Source organism: Lonchura striata, chromosome 21, assembly GCF_050655825.1.
Source record: "Lonchura striata isolate lonStrDom1 chromosome 21, ASM5065582v1, whole genome shotgun sequence".
NCBI lineage: Eukaryota > Metazoa > Chordata > Aves > Passeriformes > Estrildidae > Lonchura > Lonchura striata.
Genome location: NC_140723.1, coordinates 831127 through 846831, shown reverse-complemented (window position 1 = coordinate 846831; position 15705 = coordinate 831127). Strand labels below are relative to the sequence as shown.

At 56.0% G+C, this 15705-nt stretch overlaps 1 protein-coding gene across 3 annotated transcripts in view; it reads left to right on the top strand.

Annotated features, from left to right (window-relative positions):
- SAMD11 (sterile alpha motif domain containing 11) overlaps positions 1 to 15705 on the top strand; it is a 79298-nt gene that overhangs the window by 46722 nt on the left and 16871 nt on the right. For all 3 annotated transcript variants that reach the window (XM_085558649.1, XM_085558648.1, XM_021537770.4), the window contains exons 7-8: positions 3926 to 4018; positions 10780 to 10947. In XM_085558649.1, coding sequence (XP_085414775.1) covers positions 3926 to 4018; positions 10780 to 10947 — 261 coding nt within the window. The remainder of the gene's footprint in view (positions 1 to 3925; positions 4019 to 10779; positions 10948 to 15705) is intronic.

Sequence of the window (15705 nt, the reverse complement as noted above, 5' to 3'; positions counted from 1 at the left end):
GTGTTGGTGGGGATGACTCTTAAGCCAGGCAGCTCTGCTGAGTGCGGGGAGGCTGAGGATTAGAGCAGGCCAGGAGACAGAATACCCCCAGGCTGGCTGCCACACCGGCTGGCCCGGGCTGTGCCCGCTCCTTTCTCCTGCTGCTGCAGAGCCTGGCTGACCCAGCAGGGACAGAGGGACAGAGGGCTGCCCTGCTGCAGCTGCTGCCAGCCCTGCCTGCATGCCCCGCTGCAGGACTGCAGCAGGTGAGTGAGTGCTGCACCTCCCAGGAAAGAGGGGAGGAAATAAAAGGTCCGCTCTGATTTCTGCAGCTCTGGGGGAAGTGTTTGACTTTGGTCTCCAAATCCTCGCTCTGGTTGCTGGCTGTGCTGCCTTGGCAGGCCGGCAGGAGCCTGGGCTGTGCTGTGGGTCTGGGTTCCTGTGTGGGAGGCTGGCTCAGGGCTCAGGGCTGTGCTGCACTGCTGGCACTGGGGGCTCCGTTTGCCTGGGGCTGGGGTTATTGCCTGGCCTGGCTCCCTAATCTACGGTTCCACTGATAATGTCTTTCATTTTCAGCTGTAATATTAACAACTGCCCTGATTTGGCTTCCTTGCAGCTGCAGTGCTTTGTCAGGAGGCGGGGGAGAGGAGGCAGAAGCAGGGATTTGGGGAACAGAACCCCAGCCGTCCCTCCCCGTCCTCCCAGGTGGATGTTCCTTCTGCAGGTGCAGGGGCTGAGCCAAATCCGTCTTGGGGCTTTGTGGTCGATGAGCAGCACGGCACTGAATGCACAGCCTGTCTCTGGGAGGCTGGAGAGACACCAGAGCTGCTCTGCCAGCTCATTTGCAAAACATGTTGGGTTTTGCTGCTGCTGCAGCCGGGGGAGATGGCCGGGGGCCGCTGCCGTCGCGGTGCCCTGGCTCTGGGTGTCGGGGCACAGAGGGGCTGGGTGGGTGCTGGGTGGGTGCAGGGTCCCGTGGAGGGGCTGGGCAGGGGGCTGAGGAGGAGAGGATGGGTGCTGGAGGTGGTACCCTGGGAGCTGCCTGTTAATTGAGTCATTAAAGCAACTGGGACCTGCCTCTGCAGCTCCGAAGCGAAGGTGGGGTTTGACTTCCCAAAATGCTGAGCTGGGACTCAGCAAATGGGAGCTCAGTGCTGTGCTCTGCTCCTGGCTCAGTGCCTCTGATGGTCTTTGTGCTGGTCTTTATTCCCTTTTCCTTGCTCGCTGTGTCTCTCGCTGACTTAGTCCCCACACTCCTGGGCCAGAGGAAATTCTGAGATCCTGGGATCCTGGTCCTGCCTGCCCTGCTGCAGCCAGCTGGGAGGGAGGTGGGGCTGCTGGGAATGGCAGGGAATGGTGTGGGGATGGCTGGGAATGGTGTGGGGATGGCTGGGAATATCTTGGAATGGCTGTGAATATCTGTGGAATCTGGGAATAGCATGGAATATCAGGGAATGGCTGTGAATATCTGGGAATGGCAGGGATAGCTGTGAATATCTGTGGAATCTGGGAATAGCAGGGAATATCAGGGAATGGCTGTGAATATCTGGGAATGGCAGGGATAGCTGTGAATATCTGTGGAATCTGGGAATAGCAGGGAATATCAGGGAATGGCTGTGAATATCTGGGAATGGCAGGGATAGCTGTGAATATCTGTGGAATCTGGGAATAGCAGGGAATATCAGGGAATGGCTGTGAATATCTGGGAATGGCAGGGATAGCTGTGAATATCTGTGGAATCTGGGAATAGCAGGGAATATCAGGGAATGGCTGTGAATATCTGGGAATAGCAGGGATAGCTGTGAATATCTGTGGAATCTGGGAATAGCAGGGAATATCAGGGAATGGCTGTGAATATCTGGGAATAGCAGGGATAGCTGTGAATATCTGTGGAATCTGGGAATAGCAGGCCCCGGAGCAGTGTCTGCTGGCAGATGGGCCCGGGGGTGGGAAGGAGCAGCGGGAGGGAACAGGGATGGGGGGACGAGGTGCCTTGGCAGAGCTGTGAAAGCAGGGAATCTTGGCTGCTGGCATTCCAAGCGCTGTCACATGGAGCCCGTGCTTCTGCCACAGCCTTTTCCATGGAGCCTCCTCTGCTCCAGCCGGGCTGCGAGGGGCCAGCGGGGCTCGAGCTGCTCCAGAGGCACAAATCCTGCCCGGGAGCATCCCGAGGAGGAGCAGGGCATGGATCCTGGCCTCCAGCACTGGGGGTTTGCAGTCAAGGCTCCCAGGAAAAGCAGTGAGAGGGAGCGAGCTGGGGGCTCTGGGTGTGCTCCCGGCCAGGCACCCCCGAGCTCGGGGAGCTGTGGCTGTGGAGGAGTTATGTGAGGGGTAAACTGAGGCAGGAGGAGTGGGAAAATTCCGACGGTGTGGACAGGCTGAGCCAGCAGCTGGGATGTGAAGTGCTGAGGGAGCTCCAGCGCTGTCAGCAGTGCTTCTGTCCTTCCCTGGCCCTCCCCAGGTCCCTCAGAGCTTCTGTCCTTCCCTGGTTCTCCCCAGGTCCCTCGGAGCTTCTCTCCTTCCCTGGCTCTCCCCAGGTCCCTCGGTGCTTCTGTCCTTCCCTGGTTCTCCCCAGGTCCCTCGGTGCTTCTCTCCTTCCCTGGCTCTCCCCAGGTCCCTCGGTGCTTCTGTCCTTCCCTGGTCCTCACCAGGTCCCTTGGAGCTTCTCTCCTTCCCTGCCTTTGGGTCCTGCAGGCTCACAAGCCTCTGCACCGTCCCCCAGCGCCACTCTGCCCAGGATTTGGTGACAGGGTCGTGGCAAGCTGAGTTTGCAGGCAGCCTCGGTGCTCTTTAAAGCCTTGAAATGCCACTTGGAGCTGCTTGGGCAGAGGCACCTGCTGTGCTCAGCCCCGTGCTCTGATCCCCCAGAAATCCCTGCCACGGCAGCGACCTGGGCTGCTCAGCTGCATCCCGAGTGATGCTGAGCGCAGGGGACAGCTGCTGCCTGGAAATGTCCCCTGCAACGGGCAGAATGTGGTTGTTGTTGTTCTAAATAGGAGCGAGGGGGTTTGTAACCCTCCTTAACCCCCACGTTCCGGGCAGGCTGCAGCCGTGGTTGGGCTCACGGGCAGATCCAGTCCATTCTCACTCAAATGTGCTGCTTGTTTGTGAGATTTCTGGGGGGTTTTTTTTGGTTTTTTTTTTGTTTCTTTAAAGATGCTGCATCTTTAACAAGCCCTTGATAGATGAGAATTTGATGCTTGCAGTGACAAACAGGCTCTTCCTTCCTGCCCATATGCACCATCATGCTTTCAGTTTCCCCGGCGTTATTAGGGGAGGATATTGATTGGAAATCTGCTCGGGGACGCTGTAATTGTGTATTAGAGATTTGGTGTTGCTTCGGAGGGCTGCAGTAATGCAAAAGGCTTGAGTGTTTCCGTGCAATCCAGAGGGGGAAGATTGCTGAGGACCTTGAGGTTTTGAAGGAGGAGGGGGGAGGGAGGGGGAGAGACTGAGAGAGAGAGAGACAGAGAGGGAGAGACAGAGATACTGTGCTAGGAAGATTCAGAGATCTGTTGTGCCTTTTTTTTTTTTTTTTTTTTTCCCTGTGTTGTTTTTTTCCTCCCCTTCCTCTCCCCCAGTTGCTTTGCATCAGGGCATGAAAGGAGTGGAAACACCGGGGGGACAAAAGGCACCAGAGCAAATGATGAAACTCAGTAAGGAAATCAACTGGATTCAGAATTTATGGCTGGAAAACGTTGCATTGATCAGTGTATGAACAGTCATTATGTGCTTTTGGGCTGCGTGATTAGGAAAGCAGATCAAGGCTCTCAAGATGATGATTTTTCTTACTTTCATTTTTTCCTCTCTCTGCTTGCAATATCAGAGTGTGTGTGTGTCTGTGTGTGTGAGAGAGAGCAGCAAAATACCAAAGTCTCTCTGGTCGCTCCTGCAAAGAGGAAAGTGCAGCCTCCTCTGACACTCGGCTCTCTCATCTCTCTCCCAGATGAAATTTTAGGCAAGAGAAGAGTATGTTCTCCCAACAGCAGCAGTGAGTGTCCTTTAGAGAGCAAGAAAGCCCGAAGTGAGTCCCCAAAGGGTAAGTGCTGCTCTCCTCCCCCATCCCCTTCCCCTTTCTTCTCCTTTCCCCTGAGTGGAACTTAATTGAAATTAAGGAGGGAGGGCTGTGGGCTGGGAGCTGTGTCTGGCACTGGGGGTGCAGGAGGAGGCGCAGGGCTCTGCTTTTCCTTTATCTCCTGGGGGGAGCCTTGCAGGGCGGCAGAGGGATTGCCTCTTAATTACTGTAATTGCTTGATGATGGAAAAAAAAACAGGCTGCAGCCTTCCAGGTGGATTTAGGGGTGTTCCTGCTTTTTCAGGCAGAATGTCTTGATGACATGTTTAATGTGAAAGGTACACACGGGCTTATCGTGCTGGCATCTGCTCCTTTAAAGGGAAAAAAGGAGCCTGTCAGGGAGAATGGGGCTGCTGAGTTTTCTCTTATGCATTTATGGCACCGTTCCTATAGCGATGGAATCTGCAGAAGGTTTCTCTATTTAGGGTTTGGTTTGTTGGTTTTTTGTTGTTGTTGTTTTTTTTTATCTCTTGATTTGCCTTCCAGTTCTTTCCTATAAACAGGATTTTTAAACTTTCTTTACGACTGGCAAAGTGGGCTGGGTAATGGAGCCTGCAGTTAATGAGTTTGTCTCCAGGTTGAGTAAATGAGGTTTTGCAGGCCGTTTACTTAAAGGCTTTGTTGTTAATATCAGACTAATTAGCTGTCAGTAGCACCCACCTCCCTCCCTGTGCCTAGGCTGCACTCTGGCCACGGAGCACCCAGAGGTGTGTGAGGCTGGACCCTTGCAGTCCAGCTGAGCCTGTGCCAGGGCTGCATTCCCAGCCACCCATCCAGGGAATCTCGGGGCACTTCTTGCAGCAGTTGGTCCTGGAGCCTTCCTAAACCCACATGCTTCATATTCTGCTTGATGGGATCCACCGTGGGGCCCTGTCCTGCGTCCTGATCTCACAGAATGTTCCTGCTTCTTCCCTCCTTGTGCCCAAGTGATGCTCTGAAGGCAGAATTCTCTGAGAGGATGCCAGTGCTGGTGTCACTCCATAGCAAATACTAAATCCTCTCTTTTATGTAACCCTCTCCTGCCCATTAACTCCTTCATAACAGCAGGAATGCCTCAGATTTTACTGGGAACCCTTTAAACTGCTCCTCTTTATGCTTTGCTTGATTTTTTACCCCCCATCTGCTCTATTTGTGTTATGCCTGAAATGTTTCTGGTGGCAGGTGAGTTCCAGGTGATGCTTCCACAGGCTCATAAACAGATTTGTTCCATCACATGTGAGGCCCCGGGGACACATTTTCTATTTTTCTGTCCCTGCTGAGGTTGTGCCCCTCGTGTTTCCAAGTTTTTGTGGTGAGAACTGAGTCCAGGGATCAGAACCTGTGGGGCCTGGCTGGGAATGGGCTGAACTTTAACCAAGCACATGAAACCAAGGGATTGCCTTTGGATTCGTCCTAAAAAAGTGCCTGAGCTGGCACAGGTGGATGTTTCTGGCAGGGGTCAAGCGATCTCATTCTGTTCCTCTCCTTTGGCCTTCCCACCTTGTTTTTTGTGGGCTGAGGAGCCCTTGGCTTTGCAGGAAGCACTCAGGATCTGAATCCTGCTCCTCGGCTCCTGGAGTTTCAGGGACTCTCCCAGCTTTTTAACAGAGGGGTTCCCAGGAAGCCCTGAATAAAGCCAAGTTTTATTTTTTACTTCCACTCTGAGGTGAGACAGAATGGAAATTCAGGCTGGGGCAGTCCCTGCTCCCTCCAGAGCTGTGCAGGAATTTTAGCCCTGGCTGTGCTGATGCTGCCATTCCATTGGAATGGTGAGGAGCTGAGGTTTCTGTGCTTTGGGGCTGTTTCCTGGTGTGAAAAGGGGGTGACAGGAGTGGCTACCCCCAGGGTTTGTGTCCTAACCCCTGGCAGTGCCTTTTGGGAGTGGGAAGGGAAGCAAGGGCCGGCTGGAATGCAGGATCCCATCAGCCCCACGTGTCCTGCTGGAGGAGCCAGGGCTGCAGCATCTCCTGGGACCCCTTTTCCTGCAGCCTGGTGCTGCTCCTGCACCTCCTGCATCCCTGGGGTGGTGATGGGCTCCAGGCAGGATCTGCCCCTCTCCATCCCAGATCCCAGCAGGATCTGCCCCTCTCCATCCCACACTGGCCCTGGGAGCAGCTCTGGCTCAAGCACAGCTGGGCTGACTCTGGAAGAGGAGCCTGTGTAAGAGGAACCTTGGAAGAGGAGCCTGTGGAAGCTGAGCCCGTGGAAGAGGAGCCTGTGGAAGAGGAGCCTGTGGAAGCTGAGCCTCAGGAAGAGCAGCCTGTGGAAGCTGAGCCTATGGAAGAGGAGCCTTGGAAGAGGAGCCTGTGGAAGCTGAGCCTGTGGAAGCTGAGCCTCAGGAAGAGGAGCCTTGGAAGAGGAGCCTGTGGAAGCTGAGCCTCGGGAAGAGGAGCCTGTGGAAGAGGAACCTTGGAAGAGGAGCCTGTGGAAGAGGAGCCTGTGGAAGAGGAGCCTGTGGAAGCTGAGCCTCGGGAAGCTGAGCCTCGGGAAGAGGAACCTTGGAAGAGGAGCCTTGGAAGCTGAGCCTATGGAAGAGGAGCCTTGGAAGAGGAGCCTGTGGAAGCTGAGCCTCGGGAAGCTGAGCCTCGGGAAGAGGAGCCTCGGGAAGAGGAGCCTCTGGAAGAAGAGCCTGTGGAAGAGGAGCCTGTGGAAGCTGAGCCTATGGAAGCTGAGCCTATGGAAGAGGAGCCTTGGAAGAGGAGCCTTGGAAGAGGAGCCTTGGAAGAGGAGCGGTGACCCGGCTCCGCTCGCGCTGCCGTGGCCGCTCCTGGCGGGGCCCGGGGAGCAGAGGCAGCCAAGGAAATCACTGCTGAGCGAAAAAACACCTGCAGGGCTGGAAAGCCTCGCAGAGGGAAGCAGCCTTCCCTGCCCTGCCCCCTCCCCGAGCTCGCTCTGGAGATCAAAAGGGAGCCAGCCCTGTCTGGGGAACGCTGTCAGACGGAGCAGAACGTTCTGTGGGAGCCAGGGCTGTGCTGGCAGGGCACACGGGGGGCCAGGTTCCCATGGAACCTCCTCCTGCGTGGCTGGAGATCCTTCCCCAGCTCCTCAGGGCTCCTCCCCAGCACCTCCAGCCTGGAGGATGGGGGGAATGGGACGAGCGTCCCGGTTCCCTTCGGAGCAGCTGAGGAATGTCTGGCAGGGGGCTCGAGGAGGGTGGGCAGCAGGCTGGATGGAGAGCTGCAAGTCACACGTCGGGAACGCTCTGGGGCTCGTTCCCTGGGGTGAGGATGAGCTCACAGGCTGCTGCTGCTGCTGCCATCCCCCTCTGTGCTCTTGGGGACCATTTAAACCCAAAGAAGATCTCTGGTTAACGGAGGGGCCCAGAACCAGAGCTGAGCTGCAGCTGAGCACTTCAGATCCAGCCTCTGTCCGTCTGTCCCTCTGCTTTGGGGGCACATCCATCTGCTGGTGCCTCTGGCAGCTGTTCTGGTAGCCCAGGGGAAGAAATGAGGTTTAGGCCCCGTTCTTGCTGACAGCATCACTGCCCCAAAGCCAGGCTGCTGAACAAGGGTGGGCACAGGCAAGAAAAGCCCCTGGAGCTGCTGGCCAAGCCTGGCCTGGGCTCTGGGGTGAGATGGCTTTGCTGCAGGTCCTCGAGCTCGGCTTGGGGCTGGATAAAGGGAGCCTTGGCTTGTTGCAGGGCTGGATGGACAGGCTGGGTGCTCCTGTCGTGTCGGGGCTGCCGGGGAGGATGAGGCTGAGGAGATGTCCTGGAGAGGCCGTGCACAGCGAGGTGCCAAGGCTCTGGGAACCCGAGTGCCCTGGCACAGGCTGGGCTGGGCTGCTCAGGGGCATGTGCTGGCCCTGCAGAGGGCCCAGCAGATGCCCCGGGCTCGGCTCTGCCCCCCAGGGCCGTGCCAGAGTCCATTTCACACCTGGCGGCTGCGGGAGATTTGGCGAGATCAGTCTCCAGCATTACCCCTGGTAATGACAAAAGCAGACAGCAAAGCTCCAGCAAAGCTGGAATTACTGCTGGCTGAGTCATGTGAAATCTTCCAAGTTTTAAGCATGGAAATCCAGCCTTTCCCTGGATTCCTCCTTCCTCTTAGCCTCCCCTCGCCACCCCCATTCTCCCTCCCCTCCTTGCACCTGAAATCTGCTCTGCGGCTGATCCGATAGAGTTTATGGTAATTAAGTGTTATTAAATCCCCTCCCCCCTCCCTTTTTTTGCTTTAATGACACAGCTGTAGGGGGGAAAAAAAAAAAATCGGTGTTTTTCTAAATCAGGTCTGTGGCTTTGCTCGTGAGACCTTTGAGTAAGAGCATCGGGAGGGAACTGAAGCTTCTGCACCCCTGGGAGAGGTGGCAGCAGCAGCAGGAGGAGGAGGAGGGAATCCTCCCTGGTGGGAAGGAGACCTGGAAAGGAATTCTGCCCTCTCCTCCCTCCCCTGCTGCTTCCAGGGCTGTCCTGCAGGTTTGGGGTGGCACTGAGGGAGCAGGCAGAGCACGGCTGTTCCCAGAGCAGCCCCGGCCTGGGGTCTGGTTTTTGGGGCTGGGGGACCCCGGGCAGCGTGGGAACCCCGTCCCCATCCCAGCGGGGCCAGGAGCAGCCCCCGGAGCTGGGATCTGCCCGGGGGCAGCAGGGTGCAGATGTGTGCCCCTGCCTGGGGCACGAGCTGAGGCTGCAGGGGCAGCAGGGTGCCCTGCTGGAGGGCTGGGCTGAGCTGGGATCGTTTCCCTTTGGCACTCGGGAGCCTGGGATGCAGCCCTTGGTGTTGGAATGTTGTGCAGCTCAGACTCTATCATTATTATTATTATCATCATCATCATTATTGTTGTTGTTGTTACAATCACTATAATTACTATCATTATTATTGTTATTATCATTACTCATTATTCACTGTTACTTATTTTTATGTTTTATTATTGTTATATTTTATTATTATTGGGATGATGATGATGATGAGATGATGATGATGAGATGTTTGGGTTTGGGGGTCCCTGGGGTGGGTGGCAGCTCTGTCCCTGGGCTGTGTCACCACTGTCAGGCCTTCTGTGCTGAATTCTGAATTACCAACAGGCTTTATTAGATCTTATCAGGAAGAATTATGAATGACAAACATTTAACAGACTTCTTGTAGAGGAAAACAGTCTCTACAAGACTGTCTATGCCTGCAAAACCAAGAATTCTGTCCCATTAAAACCAGTGGAGAAAATATGTGAGCATATCTAGAGAGAAGAACTTAGAGACAGACTCGAGAGCCCTTAGCAAGCAGCGAGCTGGGTTTCACTCATTGCTGACCAGTTCAGTTTAGGAGAATCCCAGAATTTCTGGGCTGGGAGAGACCTCCAAGCCCATCGGGTCCAACCCTGGCACCCAGTGCCACATCCAGGCTTTGTTAGACACACCCAGGGATGGGGACTGCACCACCTCCCCGGGCAGCCATCCCAGAACTTCATCAAAACTCTTCCATAAAAACCTTCTCCCTATACATCCCACCTGAACCCTTCCATAAAAACCTTCTCCCTAACATCCCACCTGAACCCTTCCATAAAAACCTTCTCCCTAACATCCAACCTGAACCCTTCCATAAAAACCTTCTCCCTAACATCCAACCTGAACCCTTCCATAAAAACCTTCTCCCTATACATCCCACCTGAACCCTTCCATAAAAACCTTCTCCCTATACATCCCACCTGAACCCTTCCATAAAAACCTTCTCCCTATACATCCCACCTGAACCCTTCCATAAAAAACTTCTCCCTATACATCCAACCTGAACCCTTCCATAAAAACCTTCTCCCTAACATCCCACCTGAACCCTTCCATAAAAACCTTCTCCCTATACATCCCACCTGAACCCTTCCATAAAAACCTTCTCCCTATACATCCAACCTGAACCCTTCCATAAAAACCTTCTCCCTATACATCCCACCTGAACCCTTCCATAAAAACCTTCTCCCAGCTTTTCTGTTCCTGAGGCCCACGTGTGGCTGTTGAGGCAGGGAATAACGAGACCCCAAGTTCAGAAGGCAAAGAGTGAACGTTCATTCAAAATTCATCGCTCTTTTATAGATAACATCGTGAAGATTAATTTCATTGCTCTTAAAGTAAAGCCATTTCACACCGTTGGTGCAGCATGAGTAGCACACGGTGCTAGAACATCTGTAAACAATGTGAAGAGAGATAGTAGATAGTTTACATCCCTGGGACCTCTTCCCAGGCTTGGCCTGGCAGGAATCTTTCTCCTTTCCCTCTGGCTGAGCTGGAATACCCACACAGCTGCTTTATGGCAACGGGGCGCGTTGAAATGCGGATGAAAAACTAAATTCTATAATTTTAATAAAGATTTGTAGGGAATGGGTATGTTTATTTGTAGCGCTGTGGATGCATGTCGGGACTCATTGCTCTTTGATGGACATGCATACTTCTGAGAACTTTTGGTCTTTTTATATTAATTTTTAGATGCATAGAATTTTATAATAGGTTAATGCATATTAATTTTGGTGATTTTCTCTTATACTTACAGCTAGTTACACTTGTACTTAGTTTTTATTAGAAAGTACAGAAAGAACTCTTGGGTCATTTTGTCTTGTTTGTTTTAAGGCTTTTAAGGTTTGAGGAGTCTTTCTTATCTTTTATTTTTTAGTGTGGAAATCTGCATTTTCTTTCTTTAGCTGGGGTAGTTTCGTTAGGCTCGCAGTTACTAGATTAAACGGCGTATTTAGAAGCTGAAGGTGGCACGTTTCAGCTCGGTGGGATGGATTTCTCTGCTGTTGAACTCTGGCTCTGTGTCCGCGCCGCAGAGACGTCGCAGACGCCGCTGCTGGAGGAGGTGGCGCCCATGACCCCTGAGGAGCACTACCGGCGCATGATGTCGGCCCTCAACGAGCACGGCGCCTTCGAGGAGCAGCAGCAGCAGCAGCAGCGCCTCTACCAGCTGGCCAACAGCATGGCAGTGCCCAGCCACGGAGGTGGGGCTGCTGTGGGGACGGGCTGGGCCTTGGACTCCTTTGGGAGGGGTCTGGGAGATGTTCCTGAGCCCTGGTCTCCTTTGGGAGGGGTCTGGGAGATGTTCCTGAGCCTTGGGCTCCTTTGGGAGGGGTCTGGGAGATGTTCCTGAGCCTTGGGATCCTTTGGGAGGGGCCTGGGAGATGTTCCTGAGCCTTGGACTCCTTTGGGAGGGGTCTGGGAGATGTTCCTGAGCCTTGGACTCCTTTAGAAGGGGTCTGGGAGATGTTCCCTGGGCCCTGGATACCTTTGGGATGGGTCTGGGAGATGTTCCTGAGCCTTGGACTCCTTTGGGATGGGCCTGGGGAATGTTCCTGAGTCCTGGACTCATTTGGGAGGGGCCTGGGAGATGCTCCTGAGCCCTGCGTTCCTTTGGGAGGAGCCTGGGAGATGTTCCTGAGCCCTGGTCTCCTTTGGGAGGGGTCTGGGAGATGTTCCCTGGGCCCTGGACTCATTTGGGAGGGGTCTGGGAGATGTTCCTGAGCCCTGGGCTCCTTTGGGATGGGTCTGGGAGATGTTCCCTGGGCCCTGGATACCTTTGGGATAGATCTGGGAGCTGTTCCCTAAACCGTGAGTTCCTTTGGGATGGGTCTGAGAGATGTTCCTGAGCCCTGCAATTCTTTGGGAGATGCTCCTGAGCCCTGAGTTCCTTTGGGATAGATCTGGGAGATGTTCCTGAGCCCTGGACTCATTTGGGATGAGGCTGGGAGATGCTCCTGAGCCTTGGACTTGTTTGGGATGGGTTTGGGAGATTCCCTGAGCCCTGGTCTCATTTGGGAGATGTCCCCAAGCCCTGGACTCCTTTGGGATGGGCCCGGGGGATGTCCCCGAGCCCTGTGTGCACTGGGGGTGGGTGGGCTGCAGTCCTGGCTGTTTGTCTTGCCCTGGTGGTGCTGGGGGGGTCCTGCAGAGCCTTTCTCCATCTTTGTGGAGGAGTCTGCCCGTGGCTCCTTGTGTAGCCACCCATGGGGATGTGCTTTTCCTGGCTGGAGAGGTCAGCAGGGGAGGTGAGCGGGGTCCTTCTCTTGCTCCAGGAGTTTGTGTCCACCTGAATTCTGGAAATCTCTGAGTAAGAGATTCGGGTTGTGGTGTGGAGCAGAGGTTGAGATGTTGGAGTGCCAGCCTCCCTGGCATTTGGGGCTGGGAATGGTGAGATGGTGTTGCTGCCTCTCCTGGGGCTGGAGCAGGGTCTGGAGTCCGGGATGAGTCCCACAGGGACTGAGGAAGCTTTTCCCAGGATTTTGGGCAGAGCTGGCTGCACCCATGGCCTGGGCTGTGCCTAGAGGGGCACCAGGCGGTTGCAGGATCACGAGCGTCCCTGCACAGGTGTGGAGCATCCCTGCACAGGTAGAGACAGCATCCCTGCACAGGTGGGGAGCATCCCTGCACAGGTGGGGAGCATCCCTGCACAGGTGGGGAGCATCCCTGCACAGGTAGAGACAGCATCCCTGCACAGGTGCAGCATCCCTGCACAGGTAGAGACAGCATCCCTGCACAGGTGCAGCATCCCTGCACAGGTGGGGAGCATCCCTGCACAGGTGCAGCATCCCTGCACAGGTGGGGAGCATCCCTGCACAGGTGTGGAGCATCCCTGCACAGGTGTGGAGCATCCCTGCACAGGTGCAGCATCCCTGCACAGGTGGGGAGCATCCCTGCACAGGTAGAGACAGCATCCCTGCACAGGTAGAGACAGCATCCCTGCACAGGTAGAGAGAGCATCCCTGCACAGGTGTGGAGCATCCCTGCACAGGTAGAGCATCCCTGCACAGGTAGAGAGAGCATCCCTGCACAGGTGGGGAGCATCCCTGCACAGGTAGAGAGAGCATCCCTGCACAGGTGTGGAGCATCCCTGCCCAGGTAGAGACAGCATCCCTGCACAGGTGCAACATCCCTGCACAGGTAGAGAGAGCATCCCTGCACAGGTGTGGAGCATCCCTGCACAGGTGCAGCATCCCTGCACAGGTAGAGAGAGCATCCCTGCACAGGTGTGGAGCATCCCTGCACAGGTGCAGCATCCCTGCACAGGTAGAGAGAGCATCCCTGCACAGGTGTGGAGCATCCCTGCACAGGTGTGGAGCATCCCTGCACAGGTGCAGCATCCCTGCACAGGTGTGTGCTCCTCACCTGCCCTCGGGTGAGCAGAGCCTGCTGCACTGGCCCAGTTTGCCCCAGCAAAGCCGTGCCCTGTCCCACAGGGGAGGAGATAACTCGGCTGCATCAGCAGAGCTGGGGATGGGCAGAGGCCACAAAGTCTCACTGATTTGATCTGTTCAGGGGTCTGGAGCTCTGTGAAGGGCAGAGCCGTGCCAGGACCTGTCCCGTGCTGCTCCCTGCCCAGGTGGGCAGGGCTGGCACGTCCCTGCCTGGCTCGGTGGCAGCAAAGCCTCAGCAGGAGCTGCAGGAGGATTCTGCTCCGGAGTGTGAATCCCCAGGGCTCCTTGTTAGGTTAATGAAGAGGCTGTCTTCTTTTCCACTCTGTTTGATTTGACTGGCTTCTCTGGGGGCAGGGAGGCATCGCTGTGCAGGAAGGATTTGCTTATCAGCAAAGGCTGGGCACAAACCTGCCCCGGCCCCGTGGGGAGGTGGCACAGCTCGGGCTGGGGCTGCAGGCTCAGCTCCTGCCCGGGCAGCCGTGTGTGCCACGGGGCTGGGATGGCACGTGGGGCACGCAGAGAGGGAGGGACAGGGGGTGACAGAGCGTGGGGTGTGAGCAGAGGTGTGACAGACGCCAGCCCTGGGTGGCTGCTGGCCACAGGGACGTGTCCGTGCCACCGCTGTGAGCTGGGAGACAGCTGGATCCCCCCCTGCCCCCAAATTCATGAGAGGAGCTCGTTACCTTGAGAGCCTGGCGTGCTTTTATGGTGGTGATTGAATGCCCTCATCAGCATTTGTTGGGGGGTCTCGCTGGGGTTTTGGGGTGGGCAGGGGGGGAGAAGGAGCCTGCACAGCCAGGCTCACTCGGGGAACACTGACAAGACAAAACTTGGTGTATTTTTGGGTTGTCTCCACACCGCAGGGCTCCGGTTGGGCTATAAATTATTAGTGCCAGTACAAAGCGCAGTTTATCTGCGGGCTCACATGGAGGCACCAATAACATTAATAATTTAAAAAATGTTAATAATTTAGAAATCTTTTTTTTTTAATTGCTTTTCAGCCCCCCCCCGCCCTCCCGCCCCCGTTCTCCCAGTGGCATTCATCCCACATTCTGAATTCAGTCTGTCTCCGTGCCTGGAACCTCCATCCGCCAGCGTCCCACTGTCAATCAATCTGATTTCCCAACTGTCAGAGTGCGGGATTGTAAATAACAGATCCTGGGGGAAGGGAGAGGAGAGGGGGTGTGAGCGGGGGCTGCTGCGGTCACTCGGGATCGATGCGGCTCCTGGAGCTGGCTGCACGCCAGCCTTCTAAATTACAGCCGCCGTGGCAATCAGGAGTGACCTGGGTTTTTCAGATAATTAATTTATAAACATTGCAAGGTTGCACGGTCTCCCTGGCTCGGTGAATTCTCCGGGTTTTTTTCCTGTGATCTGGCGGTGTTTGGTTGTTTTCTTGCGGACTTGTGCAGTTCGGAATTGTCGTTTCGGTGCTTGTCCCCTGGGCTGGGGGCGTGGGGACAGGGGCAGGATTTGGGCACTGCTGTCCCCCCCTCCTGCCAGCAGAAGCAGCAGCTGGGGGAACATTCTCACCCCAGCACGGGGCTCCAGCCCTGAGCATCACCAAAATGTTGGCTGCTGCGGCTGATGGAGCTCAGGCTGGTGCCACTGGGGATGGCTGGGATTCCCAGAACCGAGGGAAAAGACACGGAGATGGAAAATGTGGCATTGCCAGGGTTGTGCAATGCTCCTGCAGCAACGTGGCTTTCCAAAGCAGCTGTGGGAGGGGTGGGTGTGGGGCTCTGCAGGGTCCGTGTCCCAGCAGAGCCTGCCCAGGCTGTGCTCGGGGCTGAATCTGCCTCTGCTCCTGTCCCCAGCCGTGTTTTGGTTTCCTCTGGCAGGCCCACGGTGGCAGGGAGGTTTCCTCTGCGGGGATGTTTCCTGTGCACGGCAGCAGAGGCCCTGGGGTGGGCTGGGAGCTGTGTGCAGGGGGATTCCACACAGGACTCGCCTGGCTCAGGTGTCCCTGTCCCTCGTGGCTCCCTGAGGCCGGGGCTGGCCACAGGGGCTGTACCTGCAGCACCTGCCCCTCCTGGGGCTGCTGTGGTGCTGGCCCTGCCCGCTCTGTCCTTCCCAGGGCACCGTGTGGCTGCCCTGGGCCCTGGAGGGGCTGTGCAGGTGGCGCAGGCAGGGTGGCACAGGTGTCACAGGCAGGGTGTCACGGGTGTCACAGGCAGGGTGGCACAGGTGTCATAGGCAGGGTGTCACGGGTGTCACAGGCAGGGTGTCACGGGTGTCACAGGCAGGGTGTCACGGGTGTCATAGGTAGGGTGGCACAGGTGACACAGGCAGGGTGTCACGGGTGTCATAGGCAGGGTGTCACGGGTGTCACAGGCAGGGTGACAGAGGTGTCACAGGCAGGGTGACAGAGGTGTCACAGGCAGGGTGGCACAGGTGACACAGGCAGAGTGGCACATTTGGCACAGGTGTCACAGGCAGGGTGGCACAGGTGTCACAGGCAGGGTGGCACAGGTGTCACAGGCAGGGTGGCACAGGTGACCCAGGCAGGGTGTCACGGGTATCGCAGGCAGGGTGACAGAGGTGTCACAGGCAGGGTGACACAGGCAG